General features: G+C 38.2%; 1 protein-coding gene and 1 pseudogene across 1 annotated transcript; one reads left to right on the top strand and one right to left on the bottom strand.

The window, feature by feature from the left end:
* Pdia3 (protein disulfide isomerase family A member 3) lies at positions 1–23416 on the bottom strand. Its single transcript, XM_076850711.1, has 13 exons — positions 23106–23416; positions 15273–15351; positions 14109–14226; positions 9972–10079; positions 8408–8537; positions 4951–5067; positions 4536–4661; positions 3773–3955; positions 2807–2915; positions 1966–2094; positions 1145–1224; positions 689–746; positions 1–514 (listed from the first exon to the last, which is right to left on the bottom strand). The coding sequence occupies exons 1-13, from the start codon at positions 23270–23272 to the stop codon at positions 401–403; spliced, it is 1518 nt and encodes a 505-aa protein (XP_076706826.1). The 5' UTR covers positions 23273–23416; the 3' UTR covers positions 1–400.
* LOC143393486 (large ribosomal subunit protein eL24 pseudogene) lies at positions 15839–16926 on the top strand (annotated as a pseudogene).
* Positions 23417–23480: the final 64 nt, after the last annotated feature.

Below are 23480 nucleotides of genomic sequence, written 5' to 3'. Positions count from 1 at the left end.
TTTTGGGGAAAGCTTTACTGGACAGTAACAGTCTAAAGAAACTTGATTCTTCATTCCACGGGAAAAACAACACTTTAAAGGGGGCTCATTTATTGTCACTGTTCCAAATGTACAAAAAAAATTAGAAAATAACCCCCCAACTCAAATCCCCCCACCCCCATAACATTCTTCCCAACACAAATAATTTTTCCCAAAACCAAACACAAACTGGTCCTGGTATTTCCATAAACAGTGCAGCTAAGAAACAGTTTAGAGAAAATTTAACAGGATTCAGATTATATCCATTCTGTCCTCTCAGCCCCGAGAGGTAACAATCCCATATGGATCCCAGTCCTCCCCAATGGTTTTCCCATCTCTGGTAGAAGAGTCCTTTTACAAAGTGATATATTTGGCTGCTGCTTTAGAGATCTTCCTGTGCCTTCTTCTTCTTCTTGGGTTTTTCTTCTTGAATTATAGGGGGATTTGTAGCTTCTCGCTGTAGATAGCTAATAAAATCATTTAATTCACGGCCACCCTAAAAACAGAAAGATTTCTCTGAAAATTTAACTTTTTAAAGAATTTTGGATTCTTATATGTATTGTCATGAATGTTGAAAGAATTACCAGTTAAAAAGATCCAATTAAAGAACTGAATATGCATGTGTGTGTGTGTGTGTGTGTATGAGGGGAGGGTGGTACAATGCACTTACTTCATATTTCTTTGGACTTAGCTTCTTGCTGGCTGGAGAGAAGTAGATAGTAGGAAAACTGGGGAAAGAACACAGAAGAGTTTACCAATTTCTGGTTCTCAAGTTAATTCTATAATTCCTCAAGTTTCTGGGAATCACTTCTTTTTATGGTTTCAAATATATATATATTTTTAAAAATACCTTTATTTATTTTTATGTGGTGCTGAGGATTGAACCCAGTGCCTCACACATGCTAGGCTGAACTCAACTCCAGCCCCTAAATTACATCTTAACTAAACCCAGAACTCACAAAATTTCTGGCGGTGGGCCCATTCTACAGATCACTAAGCTAAGAAGAAACAGGTATCCCAGATGCTTGGGAGGCTGAAGCAGGAGGATCACAAGTTCAGAGCAAGCCCCAGCAACTTACAAAGACCCTATCTCTTGTGTTAATTTTAAACTTTTTAGTCTACTTACCCTCTGACTTCATATGGAGAAGGCACATCATTGGCTGTGGCATCCATCTTGGCTATGACAATATTTGGGTCTTTGCTGAGCTGTTAATAAAAAGGTTAAACCTTATTTTTTTTTTATTTTTTCAGTGCTGGGGATCAAACCTAAGCCTTCCTACATGCTAGGTAGGAGCTCTACCACTGAGCTACACCCTTAGCCTAGAAAAGGATGGACCTTTAAGTTTCAAGTTTTCAGTAACTGAGGCACATTTCATCAATTCAGGATTTAAAACAATCTCAGTCTTCAAGCACCTGGACAAGTTGCTGCTCAGATGGGAAGAGTGGTGATGCTTACAAATAGTACTCAATCTTCCAGCTTTCCTTTCTTCTTTTGGTTCCTACATATTAAGACCACATAAAGCTGGGCTTAGTGGTACACACCTATAAGGCCAGCCTCCTGGGAGGCTGAGTCAGGAAGATCACAAGTTCAAGGCGAGCCTGGGCAACATAGTGAGGCCCATCTAAAAAAGAAAGCCCCATACATATACAGACACCTTTAAATTTACTTGGCCTGAATAAGTCATAACAAGGGCTGATCCAAGCATTTTAAAATAAAGCAACATATGGGTTCATATAAGCCATTATAAAAATTCAGAAGCACCTACATATTTTTATCTATAATTTAGGTGGAGTCTGAAGAGTGGAAGATTAAAGTAGGTCTCTGAAGCACTACACAGACTATACACACTAGGGGGCAGTCAAGAGAAAGTGAGTTAAAGGGGGCAGGGGCAAACTCTACCAGTACTTTGGAATATTTCTAATCTTCAGAATAGGATTCAGACTTACCTTCTCTCCGAGTTCTTTATACTTGGGTTCCAGATTCTTACAGTGACCACACCAAGGGGCATAAAATTCAATCAGCACATCTTTATTTTCATTATTCACTATTTCATCAAAATTCTCTGCTACTACTACCTGGAAAACACACAGAAGATTCTCTAGTTGTATGGTGAAGTGAAGAATAAATAAAAAAGGTTTGTGTGTTTCTGGACCCAACTCCTCTCAAATATGGATTCAATAGCACTGAAAATCAGTTATGGAAACCAAATCTCATTTACAGGCTATATTGAAGGTCATCTCCATTTCCCATTAACCAACTCATTCTCATGTCTATCACCTGTCCAGCTATGTTCAAGAAGCCAAAGGAAATATAATTACTACCTAACCATTCCTTAAAATAATTTCAATGCTACAAAACTATTCCTAAGGATTATCTTGATCTATCTCAAAGAGCAACCAAGCCCAGATACAAATTCCATCAGAAAATTCTATGGTTTTGGGCTGGGGATGTGGCTCAAGTGGTAGTGCGCTCGCCTGGCATGCGTGAGGCCTGGGTTCGATCCTCAGCACCACACACAAAGCAAAGATGTTGTGTCCGCCGATAACTTAAAAATAAATATTAAAATTCTCTCTCTCTTTCTTAAAAAAGAAAAAGAAAATTCTATGGTTTTAAACTTCTGTCCCTAATTAATGTTATGAGCTCTGCCAGTATTTGTTTTTGACTTATGGAGGTGAGGACAAAAACAAAAATATATCCAGCAAGGTCTCTGTTCAGACTCAGCATTTTTAGAATAAAGAAATGAGGAGGCAACTGCTAATAGGAATGGTGAGGTTGTGAGTAGTGCACCTTTACAGGCCCATCATTGCTCTCTGGGATAGGCTCAGACTTCAGATATCTCTTCAGGTTGCCATCAAAGTAATCTTGAAGAAACCTCTCTAGAGCCTTGCCATCGCGCCTGAAATTAGAAAGACAGGGTCATGTTTGTTAACTCCCATCACAAGTTTAAAAGCAATTTCTCTGAATAGTTTTTACATATTTTAGTTTCAGTTTCACAGCTAAATAAAGGACAGGACTCTACTTCTCAACATGAGGAATTAGACTGAATAAGAAAGAAATCAACTCATTTTATTTAATTTCCAATGTGTTCTCTGTGGATGAGGAATTTCAAAAGGAAGAAGTACTGTCTCTTTTATAAGAGACTGAGATCTGATTTTGTTGCTGTTGAGAACAGTGCCATTACATATCTTGTAATAGAAGTTGACTCAAAAGAAAGATTTTTCTCTTCTATTAATCCTTCAAAGTGTCAAAAGTGAAGGTAAAAACTGGCCAGGCATGGTGGTGCACACCTGTAATCCCAGCATCTGGGGATGCTGAGACAGGAGAACCACAAGTTCAAAGCCAGTCTCACCCTGTCTCTAAAGGTAAAAATTGGTCTGATCTTTTCAATTGCCTGTTTACTTTAGGCTCATGTCGTATTCCTAGAAGAAAACACATTCTGCTAGAGCTGAAAGGGGGATGACTTGAAGTTATATCAATCTCAAAGAGGTTCTCCAATTTTCTCTATTTACTACTTCTAGAGAAGTACAATCATATATAAATTCCAACCTGTCATCCTTTTGTTAGTTTTCAGAAATCATTTAGAATCATGATCCTTAAAGTAACTATAAATGAAAATTGACAGTCATAGGTCTTCACTGGAAGACCTATCTTTTACATCCCAATGTTGTGCTTTACAAATTCTTGGTAGTATAAAAGGCTGTAATAATTTCCTTACAGAATCAAATCCTGAACCTATGCTAACTAGCAACTCACGAGAATTCCTCCTGCATGACAAACTTCTCCCCTTTCGCAGTTCTGATAGCAACAACAGGAACTTCTCCAGTAGTGCTCTCCAAGCCAAAATCAGACAATTCATGGCTAAAGGTTTTACGGCTAGCTACAGCACAGTTGAGTTTGTGTCCAGCATCCAGGAATTTCTTTGCCACCATCATTACTCTGTGAGAAACAAGAGATATTTTTGCTAAGATTATGTTAGGTAAAGCATTTTTGAGGTTAGAAAGCAAAGACCAGGTTCTATAGTCTAGGCAACCCCCTGAAATTAACCTGAACTTGTGTTCCTATGCAGTAACACAGGATTATGGTATACTTCAATGTCTTAAAACTGAACTTCACTGCCAAATTGGTGGTACCCCACCAACTGGTCCATTCTCACTCAATCTTACTTCATTATATAACTGTAAAATCTATTGCAAGCCTAATGACTGATTTGAAAAGAAAATTTCTAAGGGTAAAATGCACCAAGAGTAGTAGTGGTGTTTTAATTAAGTGCATTTTACATCAAATTTAAAGTTTAGAGTCACAGCATCACAAAGTAAAGGAACACCTATGGAAGACATGCTCAACAATTTTGGAAATGGTTTATGTTATCTGTTCTTATGGCTTCACACACAGTTTTTGGACCTAAATGTTCCAATTCTTATCTGCTCTTACATCACATGGTAATAAGACAATTAAAAGGAATTGCTAATACATTGGATAAACTTGTTTACAAAGGGATAAACATGATTCTTATTACCTGTTCCTCCAGTAGTTAGAACCTTTAGCATTCTTTTCATAGTCCACATCATAGTAAGCCATAAGTAAGTCCTTGCCTTGTATCAAATCTTTATTATCTTCTGTCATATGAGGACAGATACCAAAACTGAAATAAAATAATTAAAAACATTGACAATTTATAGCTATATTATAAAATCATCACAAAATAATCACATCATTTATAAAGGAAGGTCATTTTCAACATCAGGACAATACTGAGCAATATACTGTACAGGACCACAATAAAAGTCCTAGGGCCTACAGATGATCACTTTACTATATACTTGAACTATTATAGTTCCTTGAGTAGGCTATTTAAGGCTCTGCTTAATAACTGGAGTAAACAACTAATGTGAAGCAAAGAAATTTCAGACAAGGTATAAAGAGGTACTCACATGTTTTCCTGGATAAACTTCTTAATCTTGCTGCTAGTCAATTTCTGATCTGTATATGCCACACTTTTGTCCTCAAACTTGTTAGTAAGATGTGGAGGACGAAATAAGGTGATGCCCCTTAAAAACAAATAAACAAATACCTTATACAATAAGCAGCAGAGGACCTGTCTTCTAACTTTCATTTAAAGTTCAGACTATCTACTTTCACTAAAGACAAAATAATTCTTTTCGGAACTGGGCATAGTTGTGCACATCTGTAATCATAGCAACTTGGAGGAGGCTGAGGCATGACTGCAGATTCAAAGCCAGCTCCAACAACTTAGTGAGGCCCTAAGCAAACTTAGAAAGACCCTGCCTCAAAATAAAAAGGTTTGGAGTTACAGCTCAGTGGTTATTCTGAGATCAATCCCTAGTACCAAGAAAAACAAATGAAACCCCCTCTTTTCTGGGACCACTTGGCAACATGACCTTCTCATCAATATAGAGATGACCAATCTGAGTGTAATAATTGTGTATAAGGGTTTAATAAACCTTGGATTGGAAAATTGGAAAATTAGAGGATCTTTGGTTCTAATATTAGCTCAACCACTAATTTCAATGACCTTGGACCAAAGAGTCAATTTAATTCTACTTTTAGTTTTTTTTTTTTTTTAAATCAGCTCAAAAGGGAGTCAGAATGGATAATTGATTTCCAAATGTTGAAAAACAGAAAGAGAACTCAGTTTATCTCAAAGCCCAATATGTACAATAGCATAAAGCAGAACTTGCTCCTACTGAAAACTAACCTTTCACCTTGTAAGAAAAGACTTTATTAAATACCTTTAAGAGTCCTTCCAGATAAATCAGATTTAGAAAATTTTCTTTTTCTTTTTCTTTTTTTTTGGTACCCAGGATTGAACCCAGGGGCACTTAAACATGAGCTACATCCCTAGCTCTTTTTATTTTGGGACAGGGTGTTGTTAAATTGTTGAGGCTGGCTTTGAACTTGCAATGTTTCTGTCTCAGCCTCCCGAGCAAAAATTTTCTCTCTTGTCGGTATCACATATTCAGCCAAGGTTTCCTGAATCCATTGTGACACATGAGAAAACATGACTACCTTAATTACTGACATCTGGCCTCTAGTTTCTTGTTTATTCCTCCTCCCCACACCACATACACCCTCATACAATTTCATCACTTGTTTTTGGCTACATCTTGGCATCTGTAAATCCTTATACCCTTTTCTCATTCTTCCAAAATATATATTTTTTCTTTTTGTGGTGCTCAGAATCAAATCCAGGGTCTCACAGTATGCTAGGCAAGTGCTCGACCATTGAAATACATCCCAACCCACTTGTTCTTCCAATATTAATCGTTACCTAATTTTATGTCAATTAAAACACAGGTATTTTCACAGGACACAGGAAAACTACACGGCAAACAAGAACCTAATACAAACAATGCTGAGCAAAACTGTGAAAAGGGATTTTTTTTTTTTTTAAAAGCATGGCTATCATTTTCAGAGTACTTATTTTCAAAAACAAGCAATTCTAAACAAGATGATGTTATAGTCTTGTCACACACATGGGGAACTCAAGACGCCTTTCCTATAAGGTCTTCTTAGTAAAACCTCTGATGTGAGGCTATTAGACAAGTTTAGATGGCAAGTGAAACAGCCACAATTAGCAAATCAAAAGTCAACAGGCTGACCTGTGTGTGCTAGCTAATAAGCTACAAGTAGCTCCCCAAGCATGTATATACCTGGTTTTTGTCTCTTTAGTGAAGAGGTAGTAGAGACTAGAGATCAAACCTACCTATCTGTAACCAGACTTTCTTATTCAAATTTAGTTCTGCCTCTTAGTAACTGTGAGAATCTAGGCAAATTACTTATTTGTGTGCTTTCTATTCTATAAGTTAACATTAGCCCTTGACACACCTTTTACTTTATATGCCCACTGAGTGATCTATCTATTGCCATGGTTATAATCATTTAATATGTGATTGACCAACAGATTTTTTATCTCTACTCAAAAACTTTTCTGAAGGAATGGGAATATAGGCTCAGCGACAGAGTGCTTGCCTAGCCATTTATAGAGCCCTGGGTTCAATCACCAGCATAGGGGGGAGGGACACTTTTCTTGGATTCTACATTTATCCAACTATCCACTGGGTTCTCACCAGTAACTCACAGTTACCTTAACAGATCTCATTATGGTTCCTTCCAAGTTTGTTTGTTTCCCAACCTGATGATGACTATTGGTCCAGTCATACAATTTGTTAGAAATTTAGACTTTGGATGTTTTCTTTTCACACATGGTTATGATTGAATACTACTGTTTACATCCTCTGCCTTGTTCCCTCTGCCCCCCTTTTCACCAGGGATCGAACCCAGTGAACTTAACCATTGAGCTACATGCCCAGCCCTTTTTATTTTGAGACAAAGCCTAAGTTGCTTAGGGCCTTGCTAAATTGAGGATGGCTTTGAACCTGTTATTCTCCTGCCTAAGCCTCCAGAGATTATGGGCATGAGCTTCCATGCCCAGCTTGTTTACATTTTTTTATACTCTTTCTTTCTTTCCATTGCCACTAATACTATCTCAGTTTAGATTCTCAGATGTCATTCTCAGTTTAGATTCTTCTTGTTTTGCCCTATTCCCCTTTCAAACCACTACTATGTGGGTCCCAGTAACTTCTCTACTTAAACAAAAAATTAACCACATTACTTCCCAACTCAAAACCCTTTCAATGGTTCTCAGATATCTAAAAGATAAAAATCTAAACTCTTCTGTATAGCATTTAAGGTCCATAATTTGCTCTCGGTTAACCTCTCCAACTTTATGTTTCACTATGATCTGGTTCACAAACAATACCCTAGTAATCCTGCAGGTTGCTGAGGTCATCTCATATCCCTGCTGCTACTAAAAAAAAAAAAAAAAAAGAAGAATTTTCATCCCAACCACCATAACCTGCTTTGAAAATCTCATTCTTCAAGAGTCACCTCCTTTGGGCTGGGTTGTGGCTCAATGGCAGAGCATTTGCCTAGCATATGTGAGGCACTGGGTTTGATTCTCAGCATCACATATAAACAAACAAAATAAAGGTCCATCTACAACTAAAAAAAAACCAGTCACCTCCTCTAAGAAGCTTTTTCTGATACCATTCCCCTCCTCTGTACTCCCAACATACTCTGTAGACATTTTCTATCCTAACACATATAACACTCACACTTTCTTTTTGTGTGTATGGTGCTGAGAACTGAACCTTTCACCCATTAGGCAAGCATTCTACCACTAAGCTACATCCCCATCCATACACTTACACACATATATATATATATATATTTGTTTATAGAGTCTTCAGATGCCTTTTAGGAGCAATAATAAGTTTCTAGCATTTAGCTTAATGCCTAGCAAGTGCTTAACAAAACTTCTGGAAACAGACATCACTAGTTACTAAGGCGTTCAACTCAGTCACTTACTCTCCATTATCATCATACTCCTTCACCAGAGATTCAACATTGGTGTGTGCAAATCGGTAGTTATCCCTCAAGTTGTTGGCTGCTTTTAGGAACTCAGAGTGCGCTTCACTGAATAAATCCTTGAAAAAACCTACATATAAAATGTCAAACAGAAAAACAAAACAAAACAAAAAAAAAAAAAAAAAACAAAAAAAAAAAAAACAGTTAAGTGCTGAGATATTCAAGACTTTTATTTGCCTAGCCCAAGACTGAAATTCCAATTTTCAAAGCATTCATTCTACTACAGATAAGCAAAGTGAAAAGAACCAGGTCTGGGGCTGGAGTTGTGGCTCAGTGGTATAGCACCTGCCTAGCATCTGTGAGGCCCTGCGTTTGATTCCTTGCACTGCATATAAATAAATGAATAAAATAAAGGTCCACCAACATCTAAAAAAAAAATATTAAAAAAAAAAAAAGAACCAGGTCTGCTTTGTGATGGATATATGATACAATATTCAGCATGAGAATTCTTCCCCGACCCTATAAAGAAACATTTTTGAAAGCCCAGGGAAAAGATTTGTCAGGGTCCAAGTCTTCATTCTACTTTTCCAAATTGAATAAATCTGAGCAAATTGCTTAATTTTTCTGGAAGGTTAGATTAGAAAATGATGTCAAATAAAACACTTATTTTTCCGTTCTATGTCTTGCCTTTAAAACTTAAGTCTAGAAAAGTGATTGAAACATAAAAATCTAATAAAAGCCTACTTATTGTTATCTCCTTATTCAGATAAATGATAAAACCCAGATAAAATGGCTTGGCTTTTACTCAAATTTAAATGATAAATCAGAAAGTTATTTTATTACAGTAATAGGAGATCAAGAGAAGCACAAATACACTGTATACATATTTTAGTTTTCAGCAAAATGTATCATATGTCATATTTAAAAATAAGAGCAAGACCAGTCACTCTTTTCTCTTTGGCTTCCTGTGCACCATGAGATCTCTCTAAGATGGCCGTGAACATATATGACAAATCCTAGTAATATGCATCTTAAAATTTTAACTCCCCTATTATTGTGAAAATAGCATACATGAGTTATTTATTTCCCCTTTCCTTAAAACCTTATTTTCAGTCATACCTACCTACATAAGAGTTAAATCTCAGAGTTTAAGAAGTGTGATGCTAAGCACCTTGTAATACCAGCTACTCTGATTGGGGACTGAGGCAGGAGTATTGGGGTTTCAGGGCAGAATGGGCAACATAGTAAGAACTGTAATCCCTGTCACCTCTCAAAAAGCCAGTCAAAACAGCTTTTTCTCCCATATTATGGTAATGATACAATTCTATCAGCTATTCATCTTTTCAGCTGCCCCTACATTTCCTCCCCTGTTCTAACCTGTAATGGAGACTGAACCCAGGGGTACTCCATCACTGTCCTACATTCCCAGTCCTTTATATCTGGCAATAAGATTTTGCTACATTGCTAAGGCTGGCCTCAAACTTGTGATCCTCCTGCCTCAGTCTCCCAAGTAGCTAGGACCAAGTTGATGATTTTGTGGCATAATTAAATATTTGCTACTTACCCACCACAGAGGCATCTTTATCACTAATGAACTTCTTAAATTCTTCCTCAGTCCTAAGAGGCACTGAAGCGGGTCCTGCCTGCTTCTTCAGGTGGCTGACAATTCCATCTTAGAAGATGAAAGTTATAGAAATACAATTTATTTGTAATTTTTGAGAAGGCAATTATTTATTCATACAATTCAAAATGTACAAAAGGGGGACACAATGGAGTTTTTCCCCCCACCCTTGTCCCTAGTCACCCAGTTTTTTCCATAACCTTCTAAATTTTCTTTTTCTTCTTCTTTTTTTTTTTAATGAGAAAACAGAAGCACAGGGAATGTGTTGTATATGGTGATGATCAGAGCAGCACTCACTTGCCAAAACTCAGTGGACCAAGCACTTTATTTTTTAATCAATCTGTCTATCTATTTTTGTGGTGTTGGGGATCAAATTCAGACATGCTAGGCAAGTGCTGTCCTCTGAGTTATATCCTCAGCCCCTTTCAAGCATCTTATGCATAAATAAGCAATTACACATTTATTCTTTTTTCTCTCAAAATGGCAGCATATACATAAGCTATTCTTTATTTTTTTGTATGTAACAAGTTTAGACATAATTGACATCAATACATAAAGAGCTACCTCAACCTTTTATTAGTTACATTGTGTTTCACAGAATGGATGTACTATAATTTATTTAACCTGCTACAAATAATGGAAATTTGTTTCCAATCTCATGCTATTACACATGATTCTGTGATAAACAACCTTGTAGAGGCCAGGCATGGTGGTGCGCACCTGTAAATCCAGCAGCTCTGAAGGCTGAGGCACTAAGCAACTCACTGAGACCCTGTCTCTCTAAAGAAAATACAAAAATAGGGCTGGAGATATGGCTTGGTGGTTGAGTGCCCCTGAGTTCAGTTCCCAGTACCAAAAAAAAAAAGAAAAAAGAGACTATATTTGCAGGGCAAATTCCTGTAAGTGGATTAACTGGGTCAAAGTGTGTAAGTATTTATAGTTGTTAAAATGCCCTCCAAAGAGATTCACATATTATTTTTAACTTATACTATCAAGTAAATTCTAGTGCCTACCACATAAAATGAACAGACAAATCTATATTATCAAGCAATGCATAGTTACCTGTAACCTTACATTTTCAAAGCAAAAAATGCAGTGACTTGGGTAGCTTATGTTGAAATCTAAATCCATACATTAAAACATACACACAGGTTGTGTATATAGCTTAGTGTTAGAGCATCTGCCTTGCCTGCCTGAGGCGCTGGGTTTGACCCCAGCACCACAAACACAAGGGTTGGGGCACGCCCCCACCCCTGCACCCATACATCCCTAGTAGACAGATCCATACACCCACACACACCCTTAGCAGACAGACCAAAGGGTCATTATTCCACTTCCTCCTAGGGTCCACTGAAACCATTTACAAATACAAACATAGGCCAGATGTGCTACTCCTCCATGATATTCTATTCTCTTTACCCCTTTCTTTTCTAAGTACTATCATGATTTCCAAACTAAGACAGTATCGTTTAACTCTTTCAACATGACTGAGCCTGTTCTGTACTTCGAAATTACTTTTTCCTCTCATCTTCTTCCATTTATAGATATTTCAAAAAAGTTTCCCTCAGGTTTTATCAATAGATTAGTTGAAATTGGATTGAATTATTTAGTCCTCAAGGTAGTTGCCATCAGTATATCAGAACATAAACTATAGTAAACTGAACATCTAAAATTCTCTGGAAAGTAAAATGGGAGTGCTGAGTAATTTGTTTAAGCAGGAAGCAAAGAGCAAGGTTCTTAGAGGTGCACATGAACAAAACAATCCCTCTTGGCTAAAGACTTTATAAATAAGTAGTCAAACATCTGACCTCCTGGTTAGATATGGAGACATTCTCCTATGTTAAAGCCCAAGTGAGAATATTTACCTAGCAGCATTGTGGCTGGATCCATCTATAGTTAGTTAAGACCTGACCAAGTTCTGAAAAAAATATATTAATAACTCTATTAGCCATACCTTTGATTAAACTGGTAAAAGCTGAATGTTAAAAATTTGAGTGTTGGGCTGGGGATATAGCTCAATTGGTAGAGTGCTTGCTTTGCATGCATAAGGCCCTGGGTTCAATCCCCAGCATCATGGAGAAAAAAAAAACAAAAAACAAAGTGTTGATTAAGTGATCTCAGTTGGGCCAAAATACTTATTCAAGCATTCAGCAAAGAGTAATTAAGTATCTGCTATATGTGAAGAGTCTGTGTGCTGGGGACAGAACTGTAAACAAATCAAAGGTTCTGCTTTATTGGACCTGACAATATAGTAAGTCTCCAAATAAATATGCAATTAAAAAAAAATCAGATAGTAGCCAGGTGTGGTGGTGTAAGTCTGTAATCCCAGAGACCTGAGAGCATGAGGCAGAAGATCATAAGTTTGAGCCCAGCATCATTAGCAATTTAGTGACATTCTCAGTAATTTAGCAAGACATTGTCAAAAAAAAAAAAAAAAAGGGAGCGGAGCTGGGGATGTGGGGATATAGCTCAGTGGTAAAAACACTCTTGGGTTCAATCTCCAGTGCCAAAAATACATTAAAAAAATCAGACAGTAACCAGTGCTATGCAGAGAATTAAGAGGTTGATGACCCCCTCCTCACCTCTACTAGGGACTGAACTCAGGAGGCTCTCCACCACAGAGCCACACTTCTAGCTCTTTTTATTTTGAGACAAGGTCTCAATAATGTAACTGAGGCTGGCCTAGAACTTGTGATCCTTCTGACTCAGCTTTCCAAATTGCTGGGATTATAGACATGTGCTGTAAACATCTGGCCAGGGTCCATGTTTGTATATGAATAAAATTCCCTATCTCCTAAAATCCCCAAACTTCTTTCTTTAGCCTTTCATTATGAAAAGGTAAAATATACATACAATTATGTAATAAACTCAAGCTGAAATTGTATTCGATGATATAAGATTATTTTGTTCTCCTTAACTGTGAACTCTACAGAATTGAGTCCCACTTAACCTCTCAAACTTCACCTCTCATCCTTGCTAATCACATTCTGACCACATGGTATTTCTGGGTCTTCAACCCAGCAATTTTAGTCATGTATTATATAGCCTCTTTGCACCTGCTTTCCCTGTGCTTAAAAAGCTCTGAGATCTTCTCATGGGTGGCTCCTTCCTATCAGGTTTCAGCTCAAAGGTTTCTTCCCTGACCACCCTATTATGCAGTTCTCCCATCCTCAATCACTATCACAGTCTGGTTTTATTTTTTCCCTTTAATGCTCTCATCACTAATTCAATTTATCCCATCTACGCATATTCTTGACTCCTTCTTAAACTGTTACAGAACACACATAAAATTCACCACCTTAATCATTCTTAAGTATACAGCTCTGTGGCATTAGGTACATTCACACCGTTGTACAACCAGGTCTCACACATTCTAAGCAAGTATTCTACCAGTTAGCTATAGTCCCTCTCTCATGTATATATATAGTGTATATATATATATATATATATATATATATATATATATATATATATATATAGTTGTAGATGGACACAATATCTTTATTTTGTTTTTTAATCAATCAATCAATCAATCAATTAACGTGGTGCTGAGGATCGAACCCAGTGCCCCACTTGCTAGGCAAGTACTTTACCACCAAGCCACAACCCCGTCACCCCCAATCTTTTTTTTTTAAATAATAATCTTAATGGGGTGTGAGACAAGATGGTCATTCATATACATTTTTAGAACTTGTTTTTTGCTTTCTTCCCTTTATCACTCCCAGAATGTAAAGCACCACAAAAGTAGGGAGCTTGTTTGTTTTTTTTTACAAATACCAAGTACCTAGTACATATAGAATATCTGGCATCAAGCAGGTATCCAATAAATATGTATCAAATGAAAAAAGGCCTAGCTGACCTTATATCTCAAGTTCAAGTATCTTCTACAGTACTTACAGAATCTATTCAAATAGTTTTTTTTTTTTTTGAGGGGGGTTACCTACAGAAGTGCTTTCTTAAATAAGGAATTTTTAAGAGTGACTAAGTATGTTATGTAAAAAAACATATTCTCATATTTCTACTATCAAAAACAAGATATTTAACAAATTCAGTTTCCAGGATATAATCCAGGATCCTTACCAGCAGTCCTGGGCCCATCATAAGCACCTGCTTCTTCACCATCTCTAAATATCTTCAGGGTTGGATAGCCACTGACTCCATACTTATTACAGGTCTCTGTGTTGGCAGTGCAATCAACCTAAAGATTAAAAAACATACTTGTATTCCCAAAATATTAGGACTGTCAAGTCATTAGAATATTAAGCAATTCTTGGCAGAACAGAACACTGGATCTTAAAGGCAGACTAGTGCTGATCAAGAAGCAAGTATTGATAAGTATAGTTTAGATTCCTAAGATTCCTACAAAATACTTAAAGTACTATTTAAATTTTGCCCTTGGAGTCTCTGTTGTCTAAAGCAGTGGACCCTTTTTTCTGCCTCAAAACAGGTGAGGAACAAAAAAAATCACTTTCTTAGTTACACAAAGCAAAAATTGAATTGTGATTAAACTTTTCCCCCCATGGCAAGCTGCTTGGTTTCAGGATTAAAAGCAGTTTCCAGAAACAGCCTTGTAGATGAATATTGTATTTGAGACTGGCAGAAATATGAGCTTTTAGAGTAGAACAACTGTGAGTTTACTACAGAAGAATGGCAAGTTCATGAAGCATTACTTTAACTGTAAAAAACAAATACCAAGTTTACAGTTGACTAATTGGTTACATATCATCAATAGCCCCATGCCATTTTCCTACTCATTATGAATACCATATGGCAATTTAGGGAACTCATTTACTCAATACTTTTCCTTTAACCTTTATAGTTGTACTTATACTGTCCATATTTGCTCCTAATTCCTATTTATCATATAGTTTCTTTCTTTCTTTTCAGTACTAGGGACTGAGTCTGGAGTGGTTCACATTTCTAGCCCTTTTTATTTTGAAATAGGATCCATCTAAGTTGCCCAGGATGGCCTCAAATTTGTGATTCTCTTACCTTAGTCTTCTGAGTAACTGGGATTACAAGTGTGTGCCACTATACCTAGCTGCCCTATAGTTTATTTCTTATGCCAATAATTTCCTTAGTCTCATTTTTATTTTTTTGAAACTATACAATAGTCAGGCATTTGTCCAGAAACTAATATTCACCCTTCTTAGCACCATAAGAGTAGAGAAAGTGAATGCTAATTGTATACACTATTATTTAAAATATTTTATATCCTTTAAGGAAAAATCCGCCTTTACTCACCTTTGCTAGTGGAACTATTCCTTTTAATCTGGTAGCTGCAGCTTCATACTCAGGAGCAAGCCTTTTGCAATGTCCACACCTACATAAATGTAAAAAAGCCATTTTCAATTTAATGCTACAATTTTTTTTAATGTCTCTCTAGGAAGAATCTCAAACTATAACACAATTTTTGAACTATCAGATACTTCCAAAAGCAAAAATATCACACCCAAACGTTATCCTTATTGCTAATGTAAACCAGAGCTCTCAGAAGATAAAGGTCTTATGTAAAACCCAGGTAAACTCTTTAGCACTGGCTCAGTGCAAGGGTAGCATCTATTTTCTGAAGTGAAAGTATATTGAGCCAGGCACCGTGGTATATACCTACAACCCTACCAGGGAAGCAAGAGAATCACAACTTCAAGGGCAGCTTGGGCAACTTAGCAAAACCCTGTTTTAACAGGGCTAGGGATGTAGCTCAGTGGTAGCGTGTCCCTGGGTTAAATCCCCGAGGTGGTCAAAAAAAGGGTTCTGGAAACTATAGTCAGAAGTGTATCTCACTTTCCTTTATCCCAATAGCCGCTGCCATGAAGGTCGAGCTGCGCAGTTTTAGCGGGTACAAGATATACACTGGACACGGGAGGTGCTACACCAGGACTGATGGAAAGGTTTTCCAATTTCTTAATGCAAAATGCAAGTCGGCTTTCCTAACCAAGAGGAATCCTCGGCAGATAAACTGGACTGTCCTCTACAGAAGAAAGCACAAAAAGGGCCAGTTGGAAGAAATCCAAAAGAAGAGAACCCAATGGGCAGTCATATTTCAGAGGGCCATCACTGGTTCATCCCTTGCAGATATCATGGCCAAGAGGAATCAGAAACCAGAAGTTAGAAAGGCTCAACGAGGGCTGACATCTTGATTTTGGCCCAGCAAGACTCCCTTTGGACTTCTGATCTTCAGAACGGTCAAGGGACCATATCTGTTGAGAGCCTTTTTTCTGGTATGGATGCTGCAAATTCCCAAGGCAGTCAAGGACATCACATGATGCCAGTGTCTGATAAGGAAAATTTGGAGAGACATGTGCAGAAGGAGAATACTATTGAAGACGACAGACTGGAGCTGCCACAGAACTTGAGGAGTCCTAGAGGCTGCAGTGCACCCCCAGAGGCTAGGGGAGAGGTGTGGAACAGATTTCCTCTCATGGTCCTCAAAGAACCCGTTCTGCTAACATCCTGGTCTCAGATTTCTAGGTCCCAGAATGTGTGAATGAATACATTTCTGTTGTTTGAACTACCCAATTTCTTACGATTTGTTGTGGCCATCCTAGAAAACCAATACACATGTTACTGTCTTTTTTTAAAACGTTTGCCAATCTGAAACAATCTTAGTTTTAATTTTTATTTTCTTTCACTAATGATACTGAGCATACATATTAGTTATTTGGGTATTATCTTCAAAGACTGATCTTTATGTTTTGTCTACTAAGTGTTTTACTTCCAAATTTTGTTTTTATATAAATAAATTGAAGTTTTGAACAATTGAAAAAAAAAAAAAAAAAGAAAGGCTCAACGAGAGCAAACTGCCAAGGAAGCAAAAAAGGCCACAAAGGCAGTACCTAAGCAAAAGATTGTGAAACCTGTGAAGGTTTCTGCTCCCCGAGTTGGTGGAAAACACTAAATTGGCAGATGAGATTTTAAAATAAAGACGTGTCTAATAACTTAGATGGTGTTGAATTCTTGCTCTCAAAAAGTTGAAAATTTAAGACAATTTCAAATTCATTTCTTGGGGCTGGGGGTATAGATCAAAATTGTAGAGTGTTTGGTTAGCATATACATGCTCTGGGTTTGATTTCCTGCGCCAAAATAAAATTCATTTCAGGAATAATGCCTTCTGATGTAACCCTTTTAATTGGAGAAATGTTAAAATAAGGCAATAAAGATGTGTGGTTGAATGCTTAAAAAAAAAGAAGTATACCTCACACTAAAGACAGAAAGGTTTCAAGCCTATTTGACCAACTAATGAGATTAAAATAAAACCAATAATTCCATTTTCCCTTAGGAACCAGCATTTTGGTTCTCAAAAAGTGACTGAATCTTTAAGAACTAACATGCCGGGCTGGGATCGTGGCTCAGTAGCAGAGAGCTTGCCTAGCATGTGTGAGGCACTAAGTTTTGATCCTCAGCACCACATAAAAATAAATAAATAAAGGTCCATTGACAACTTAAAAAAAAAAGAAAAGAAAAAGAAAAAAGAACATGCCCATAATCCCAGCTACTCAAGAGGCTGAGGCAAGAGGATCACAAGTTAGAGGCCAGCTGGGAAACTTAGGAAGACCCTGTCTCAAAATACAATAAAAAGGGGTAGAATGTTTCCTAGCCTGCACAAAGGTCCTTGATTTAAATGGAGTAATAGAGGGGGTGAGGATGGGGCATGCAGCAACAAATGATTTTTCTCCATTTTCAATGACTCTTTTTGACCAGAAACATAGTTTGAGGAGTAATGGAAAACAGGGCCCAAAGGGCACTGGTATAATATTAATAGGTACTCTATTGGCTTACCAGAGGTCTATTTCTTGTCAACTGACTTTCAACACAGCATTAGAATGTATATTTAAGATGGCAAGCCTGATTTTTAGTTACACGATTCACCTGTCCATGAGAACCTATAAAAGCATGTAAACCAGACTATTTTCCAAGAGGGCCACCAGAAACAACTGGTCCAGAAAGTCCTAACAAGTCCCACAAGTGCACTGTACATGCAATGGTATAATATATTCTTATGAGTGTACAACAAGCACCAGCTGTACATCATCTTTTCAAAAGCCCATGGGTTGCATAGGGATCATTTTGAGAACATTAAGAAGTTCTGTAACCTCCCCAAGACAGCAAAAATAAAAAACAGAAGGAAAAATTAGGGAAAAGACATGAGCTGATATATTATACTCCTAAAACTGTTTATGACAAAGGACTGTAAGAGCTTATATTCTCCAAGATCTTCAGAAATCCTATTCAAAATCTATTATGGGAGAGTTTAAGCAAAGGAACAGTGATGAAAAGGAAGATTGTTAATACTTCATGCTCTAGGATCACATACATATTTACTAAAAGTACAAAAGACCTAAATGATAAACACCAAATTCAGAATAGGGGAAGCATTAGATGGGGGGAAAAGTACACAGGGAGTCTCAACTGTACTGACTTTGTTTTTAGACTGAGTGGTCTTCTCAACTGAGTTTCAGTACAGCATTGTATAAAGAGTAGTATATTAAAAAAATGATATTTCTTTCTTTCTCTCTCTCTCTCTTTTTTTGATAGTGCTGGAGATTGAACCCAGGGCCTTGTGAATAGGTAAGCACTCTATCAATTGAGCTATTTCCCCAGTCCCAGGCTATTTCTTATATAGTATTTTATAGATGCATTTTTTTTTAAATTGAGATGTGTTTTACATTTATATAATACTTTCAATGGCAGCATTTCTTTCTCAGTGAGGCATAATGGTTCCTCTCTCAATCAGTCCTGATGTATTTGAAGTATGTCATTTACTATATCCTTTGTATTCCTCTAATCTTCAAATAAACTAAAAATTAGTATACTTGGGTTATAACCCAAGCACACAAATTCCAATTAATTCAATGTAATAAATAACCAGGTTTGGTGGAACATAATAAGCATTAAAAGGTATTAGGAATGCATTTCAGTAGCACATGCACTTTAAAAAGCAGCATTTTAAAGAGTGTGGGGCCAGACACAGTGGTGCACTCTGATAATCCCAGTGGCTCAGAAGGCTAAGGCAGGACTATAAAATTGGGGCCAGCCTAGGCAACATCCCTATCTCAAAATTAAAAAATTAAAAGGGCTAGGGATGTACCTCAGTGGAAAAGTGCCCCTGGGTTCAATCCCCAGCAATAAGAAAATAGAGGAGGAGATGATGTCTTCAGAGAACTATGAAGACTCTTTTTGAGAGCTAATAAATGTGAACGTATGTATGCGTATAATGACTATATAAGCAACATATAGGACTGACAAGAAGGGAAAAATTAGAGGGAAGAATAGAGCCACCTAGCTGGGAGTGATGGCATAAACATAATACCAAGGATTTGGGAGGGTGAGGCAGTAGGATCTCATGTTCAAGGCCAGGCTCAGCAACTCAGTGAGACCCTGTCTCAAAATAAAAAAATAAAAAGGGATTGGGGATGTGGCTTAGTGGTTAAGCACTCGTGGGTTCAATCCCTAGTCCCAAAAATAAAAGAATAGAGCCACCTAGAAGATAATATATTTCACACAGTAAATAATGAAATGAGAATAAAGAGATAGAGGAGAGGTTTCTATTGACTTTCTATTGTAGTAATTGTCAAGGCTAAATCAACAGAGTTAGTAATTTCACCTCAACTTCTTCAAACATATGAAGAGGGAAAAAAATCATACAAAATAGCTATTAGGTTAGACCAGTTGGTGTCAACCCTACATGCATATCAAAAAATATTCATGGAACATTAAAATAAAAAATTATGCATGACTGACAATGAGAAATCCCATGGATGTAGGGGAAAAAAAACAGATGTATGGGGGGGTTGCAAGGTCGGGACAAAAAGCCACTGCTCTAAGCATCAGCAATATCCTTAAGTTCAACAAATGCACAAAGGGTGTTCCCATGAGGTTGATTGAGATTGCCTTCTTCAATTTGACAGGAATGTAAATCAGGTAGAATTTATGGAAAATTAGGGTTACACAGACCTGTCAAGATTAACCACTATCTTTTCCACTCATCTCTAGGCAATATTAAAACAAAGAATCCACCTACCCTCAGGGATGGCACCTAGCAATGATAATGAATTCCAACATATATTCACCTGACAATCATTATTTCATGCCTGTCATGTGCCAGATGCTATTATTTTAACATTTGATAGAAAAATCCATTTAGTTCTTTCCCTATAGGAACACCAGTCTGGTTGAAGGATCAACTGGTTAGTTGTCCAGGGAAGGAAAGAGTAACTTATAAGCTAAATATCAATTTTGAAAAGTTTAACTGGGGGTTGGATCAAGTAAGAAATAAGCATATATAAAAAAAATATTAAGGTCAGAATGATGGTGCACACCTGTAATCCCAGATACTTGAGAGGCTGAGGCAGGAGGATCACAAGTTCAAGGCCAGGCCAGGCAATTTAGGAGATCTTGCCTAAAATAAAAAAGGGCTGGGTATGTTCAGTGGTACAGCACTTGCTTAGTGTGCATGAGGCCCCAGGTTCAATTCCCAGCCACATGCACAAATGTATTTCACTTTATTTTATCCATATAATCCTATTCCCAGGGCTGGGGATCAAAACTCATGCATGCTAGGCAGGCAAGTGCTTCACCACGGAATTATATCCTCAGCCCCACATATCCTTTTCTGTACTCTAGAAACATTGTATATTAAATATCATTTTTTATTACTAGTGTTAGAAAATAGTAGAGCTAGTTGAAGATGTGGTTTAGTGATACAGCACTAGTCCAGCAAGGCCTTAGGTTCCATCCCTAGCACTGCAGGGAGATTAAAAAGTCTAGAGGATTTGAGTCGGGTATAGTGGCATCTGCCTATAATCCTAAGGGCTCAAGGGCTCGGGAGACTGGGAGGCCAAGGCAGGAGAATTAGCAGTTCAAAGCCAGCCTCAGCAAACAGTGAAGTGCTAAGCAACTCAGTGAGACCCTGTCTCTAAATAAAATACAAAATAGAGCTGGGGATGTGGCTCATTAATTGAGTGATCTGGAGTTCAATCTCCAGTACACCCCCTCCCAAAGTTTAGAGGGTAGCACAAAAATCTACAACATAAGTAGATGTTCAGGATTTAAAATTAATACTGCTCAATATATTTTTAAAAATTATTACATTCAATAAGGCTATTATTTTTCCTTCCCCTGGAAAAATTCAGATAATCCTATCCTTATAAATGCATACATGACTAACTTCATAATGGAAACCTTAGTCTACAAAGAAAACTTCAACAAAATCTTTCACTTTCACTTGTAAAATGAAAGTGGAAGAAAACCTAAAGAGAAAAAGAACTTGCTCACAATAGGCTTATTTTACTTTTTAATTTTTTTAATTGTTGATAGACCTTTATTTTAATCATTTTAATTTATATGCGATGCTGAGAATCGAACCCAGTGCCTCACACGAGACACAAGTATTCTACACTGAACCACAACCCCATACCTTATTTTATCTTAATAAACATTTCCAGCTGATATATTAATAAATAAAAATAGGAAGAAATGAAGACATTATCAACAGAAGACTTCCTTGACTCCAAATCACTCATTCAGAAAGCCGATCCTTCTTGCTGATATTGTGGAGGATGACCTTATCTTTTAAACCAATTAAAAGCAGACACCACAGCAGATATCCATTCCAATTCTTGGGATAGTTTAGTGCATTATGGGATATGTAGTTTTAAGGGAAGCACGTGCAACACTTTAAAGTAGAAAAGAATGCCTTTAATTGGAAAATTTTTAAATTTTGCTTTAAACTAATAGCCTGATGGCCCACAATTCTCCAACAATTCCTGAACTGTTATACCACCCCTAGAGTTAAAAAAACTACCCAGTGACATCCCCTCAAACTTAATAGCATGATTATATAATTAAGAAGAGACATTTTTAAAGGAGAACATGAGTTCTATAGACAATATCTATAATATGTGATCAGTACTGTCAGCCACAAGAATGCCCTGGACACAAAATTTGTCACAGGCTGAAAATATAATGGGACACCTCTAACACACCCTTCTGAATCAGGTGCTTTATTTTTGAGTGTAACCCTGAAAAAAGTCAGCCAAGCTGGAGGAGTGAAGACCTAAATCAGAAGCAAGTAAATGTTACACACTAACTTTGTATTTCTGATGCTTTTGAATAGTCTTTAACTAAGGTTCATTGTGCCAGGAGGGGAAAAATTAAGTACTATAATTGGCATGGATCCACTGGGCTTTAAAACAATTCTGGTTTGCTCTGGTAAGGATATGAAAGTTACCACCACCACCACTCAGGATGACAGGGCCTGAAATTCTATTTGCTCTCCCTTACCCTCAAGTAAGATTTTTTATTTTAGATCTACTCTAAGGAATCCACACTCTTATTGGGGTTAAGTCACCCTGAAACCTGAGTATTTCTCTAACACTGGCTACTATTTCAGAAATCCTAATTAAAACCGATAATTTGGTCAGATTCTGATGGAAATTATTCTTGTTCATCCAGCCTTTTTTTTTTTTTTGACAGAGATCTCTGCCAGTGCTGAAAAATAAATGATGAGTTTAATGTAAATACTGTATGAAATGGATAAAATAATTGCCTGCTTCAAGAAAGCACTTCTGACCATTCTACAGCCCCACTGACTGACTGACCTTGGCTAGAAACCAACAGTCGTGGGGCGGGGGGCTAGAAGAAAGGAAATAGCCTGGGGCCCAGGACCTCTGCACTTACTGAACCGGTCCTTTCTCCACCAGGATTTGGGATGCCTCGTCTGCAGAGTGGAGAGCTTTTACACTGACTCACCTAAAGACTGAAGATACGAGTGGAGGGGGAGGGGATGGTTAAACCCTCTGCAAATAGGAAGTACCGCAAGAGCGCGGAGGTATGGATGTGGCCCTGCGCGAGAGGCACCTCCGGATTTTCCTTCCGGGGTCTCGTTCCCAGGCGATCCACGGCCACTTCTCCGCTTTGGACAAAGCACCTTCCAGCTTCCCGGGGATAGGAAACTGGCCGGTTGCAAACTGGCCCGCTGGAATGATGGAGGACGCCGACGTTGCGTAGGCCCTACCGTTCCGCGCCCTGCCCCCGGCCCAGCCGACCATACCTCCCACCCTAGCAAAGTGGCCTCACCAGGGCGCGAAGAACTCGACGAGCATGAGGCCGGCAGAGCCCGTGTCGGAGATGCGACTCTCGAAGTTGGCGTCCGTGAGTTCCAGCACGTCGGAGGCAGCAGCAAGGCGGGCCGCGGCTAGGAGAAGCGCCACACCCGGGAACGGCGCTAGGCGGCGGAGGCGCATGGCGGCGAAGTGAGGCGAGGGCGGCCGGGAGGGTCGGGGCTCGGCGGGGGCTGCGGAGATCGAGCCGACTACCACGCACCGGCTGCCTGTGCTCGCGCGTCTAGCCCAAGCGGACCTGCAGCCGGAGGTCCCAACCCCCTAGCCCGGCTCGGGCCGCAGTGTGGCAGTCGCTGATTGGCTTCCTGGTGTCTGCGTCGAGCGGGCGGGA

Source organism: Callospermophilus lateralis, chromosome 3 (assembly GCF_048772815.1).
Source record: "Callospermophilus lateralis isolate mCalLat2 chromosome 3, mCalLat2.hap1, whole genome shotgun sequence".
Lineage (NCBI taxonomy): Eukaryota > Metazoa > Chordata > Mammalia > Rodentia > Sciuridae > Callospermophilus > Callospermophilus lateralis.
The sequence above is the reverse complement of the archived record's forward strand: the minus strand, read 5'-3'. Positions and strand labels throughout refer to the sequence as shown.

Coding starts and splice junctions, on each gene's coding strand:
- Pdia3 (XM_076850711.1), bottom strand. CDS start 23,272: ATGCGCCTCCGCCGCCTAGCGCCGTTCCCGGGTGTGGCGCTTCTCCTA. Junction 10,080..14,108: donor TGATGGGCCCAGGACTGCTG/GTAAGGATCCTG, acceptor TCATCTTCTAAG/ATGGAATTGTCAGCCACCTG. Junction 4,662..4,950: donor AAGTTTATCCAGGAAAACAT/GTGAGTACCTCT, acceptor ATTTTATTTCAG/TTTTGGTATCTGTCCTCATA.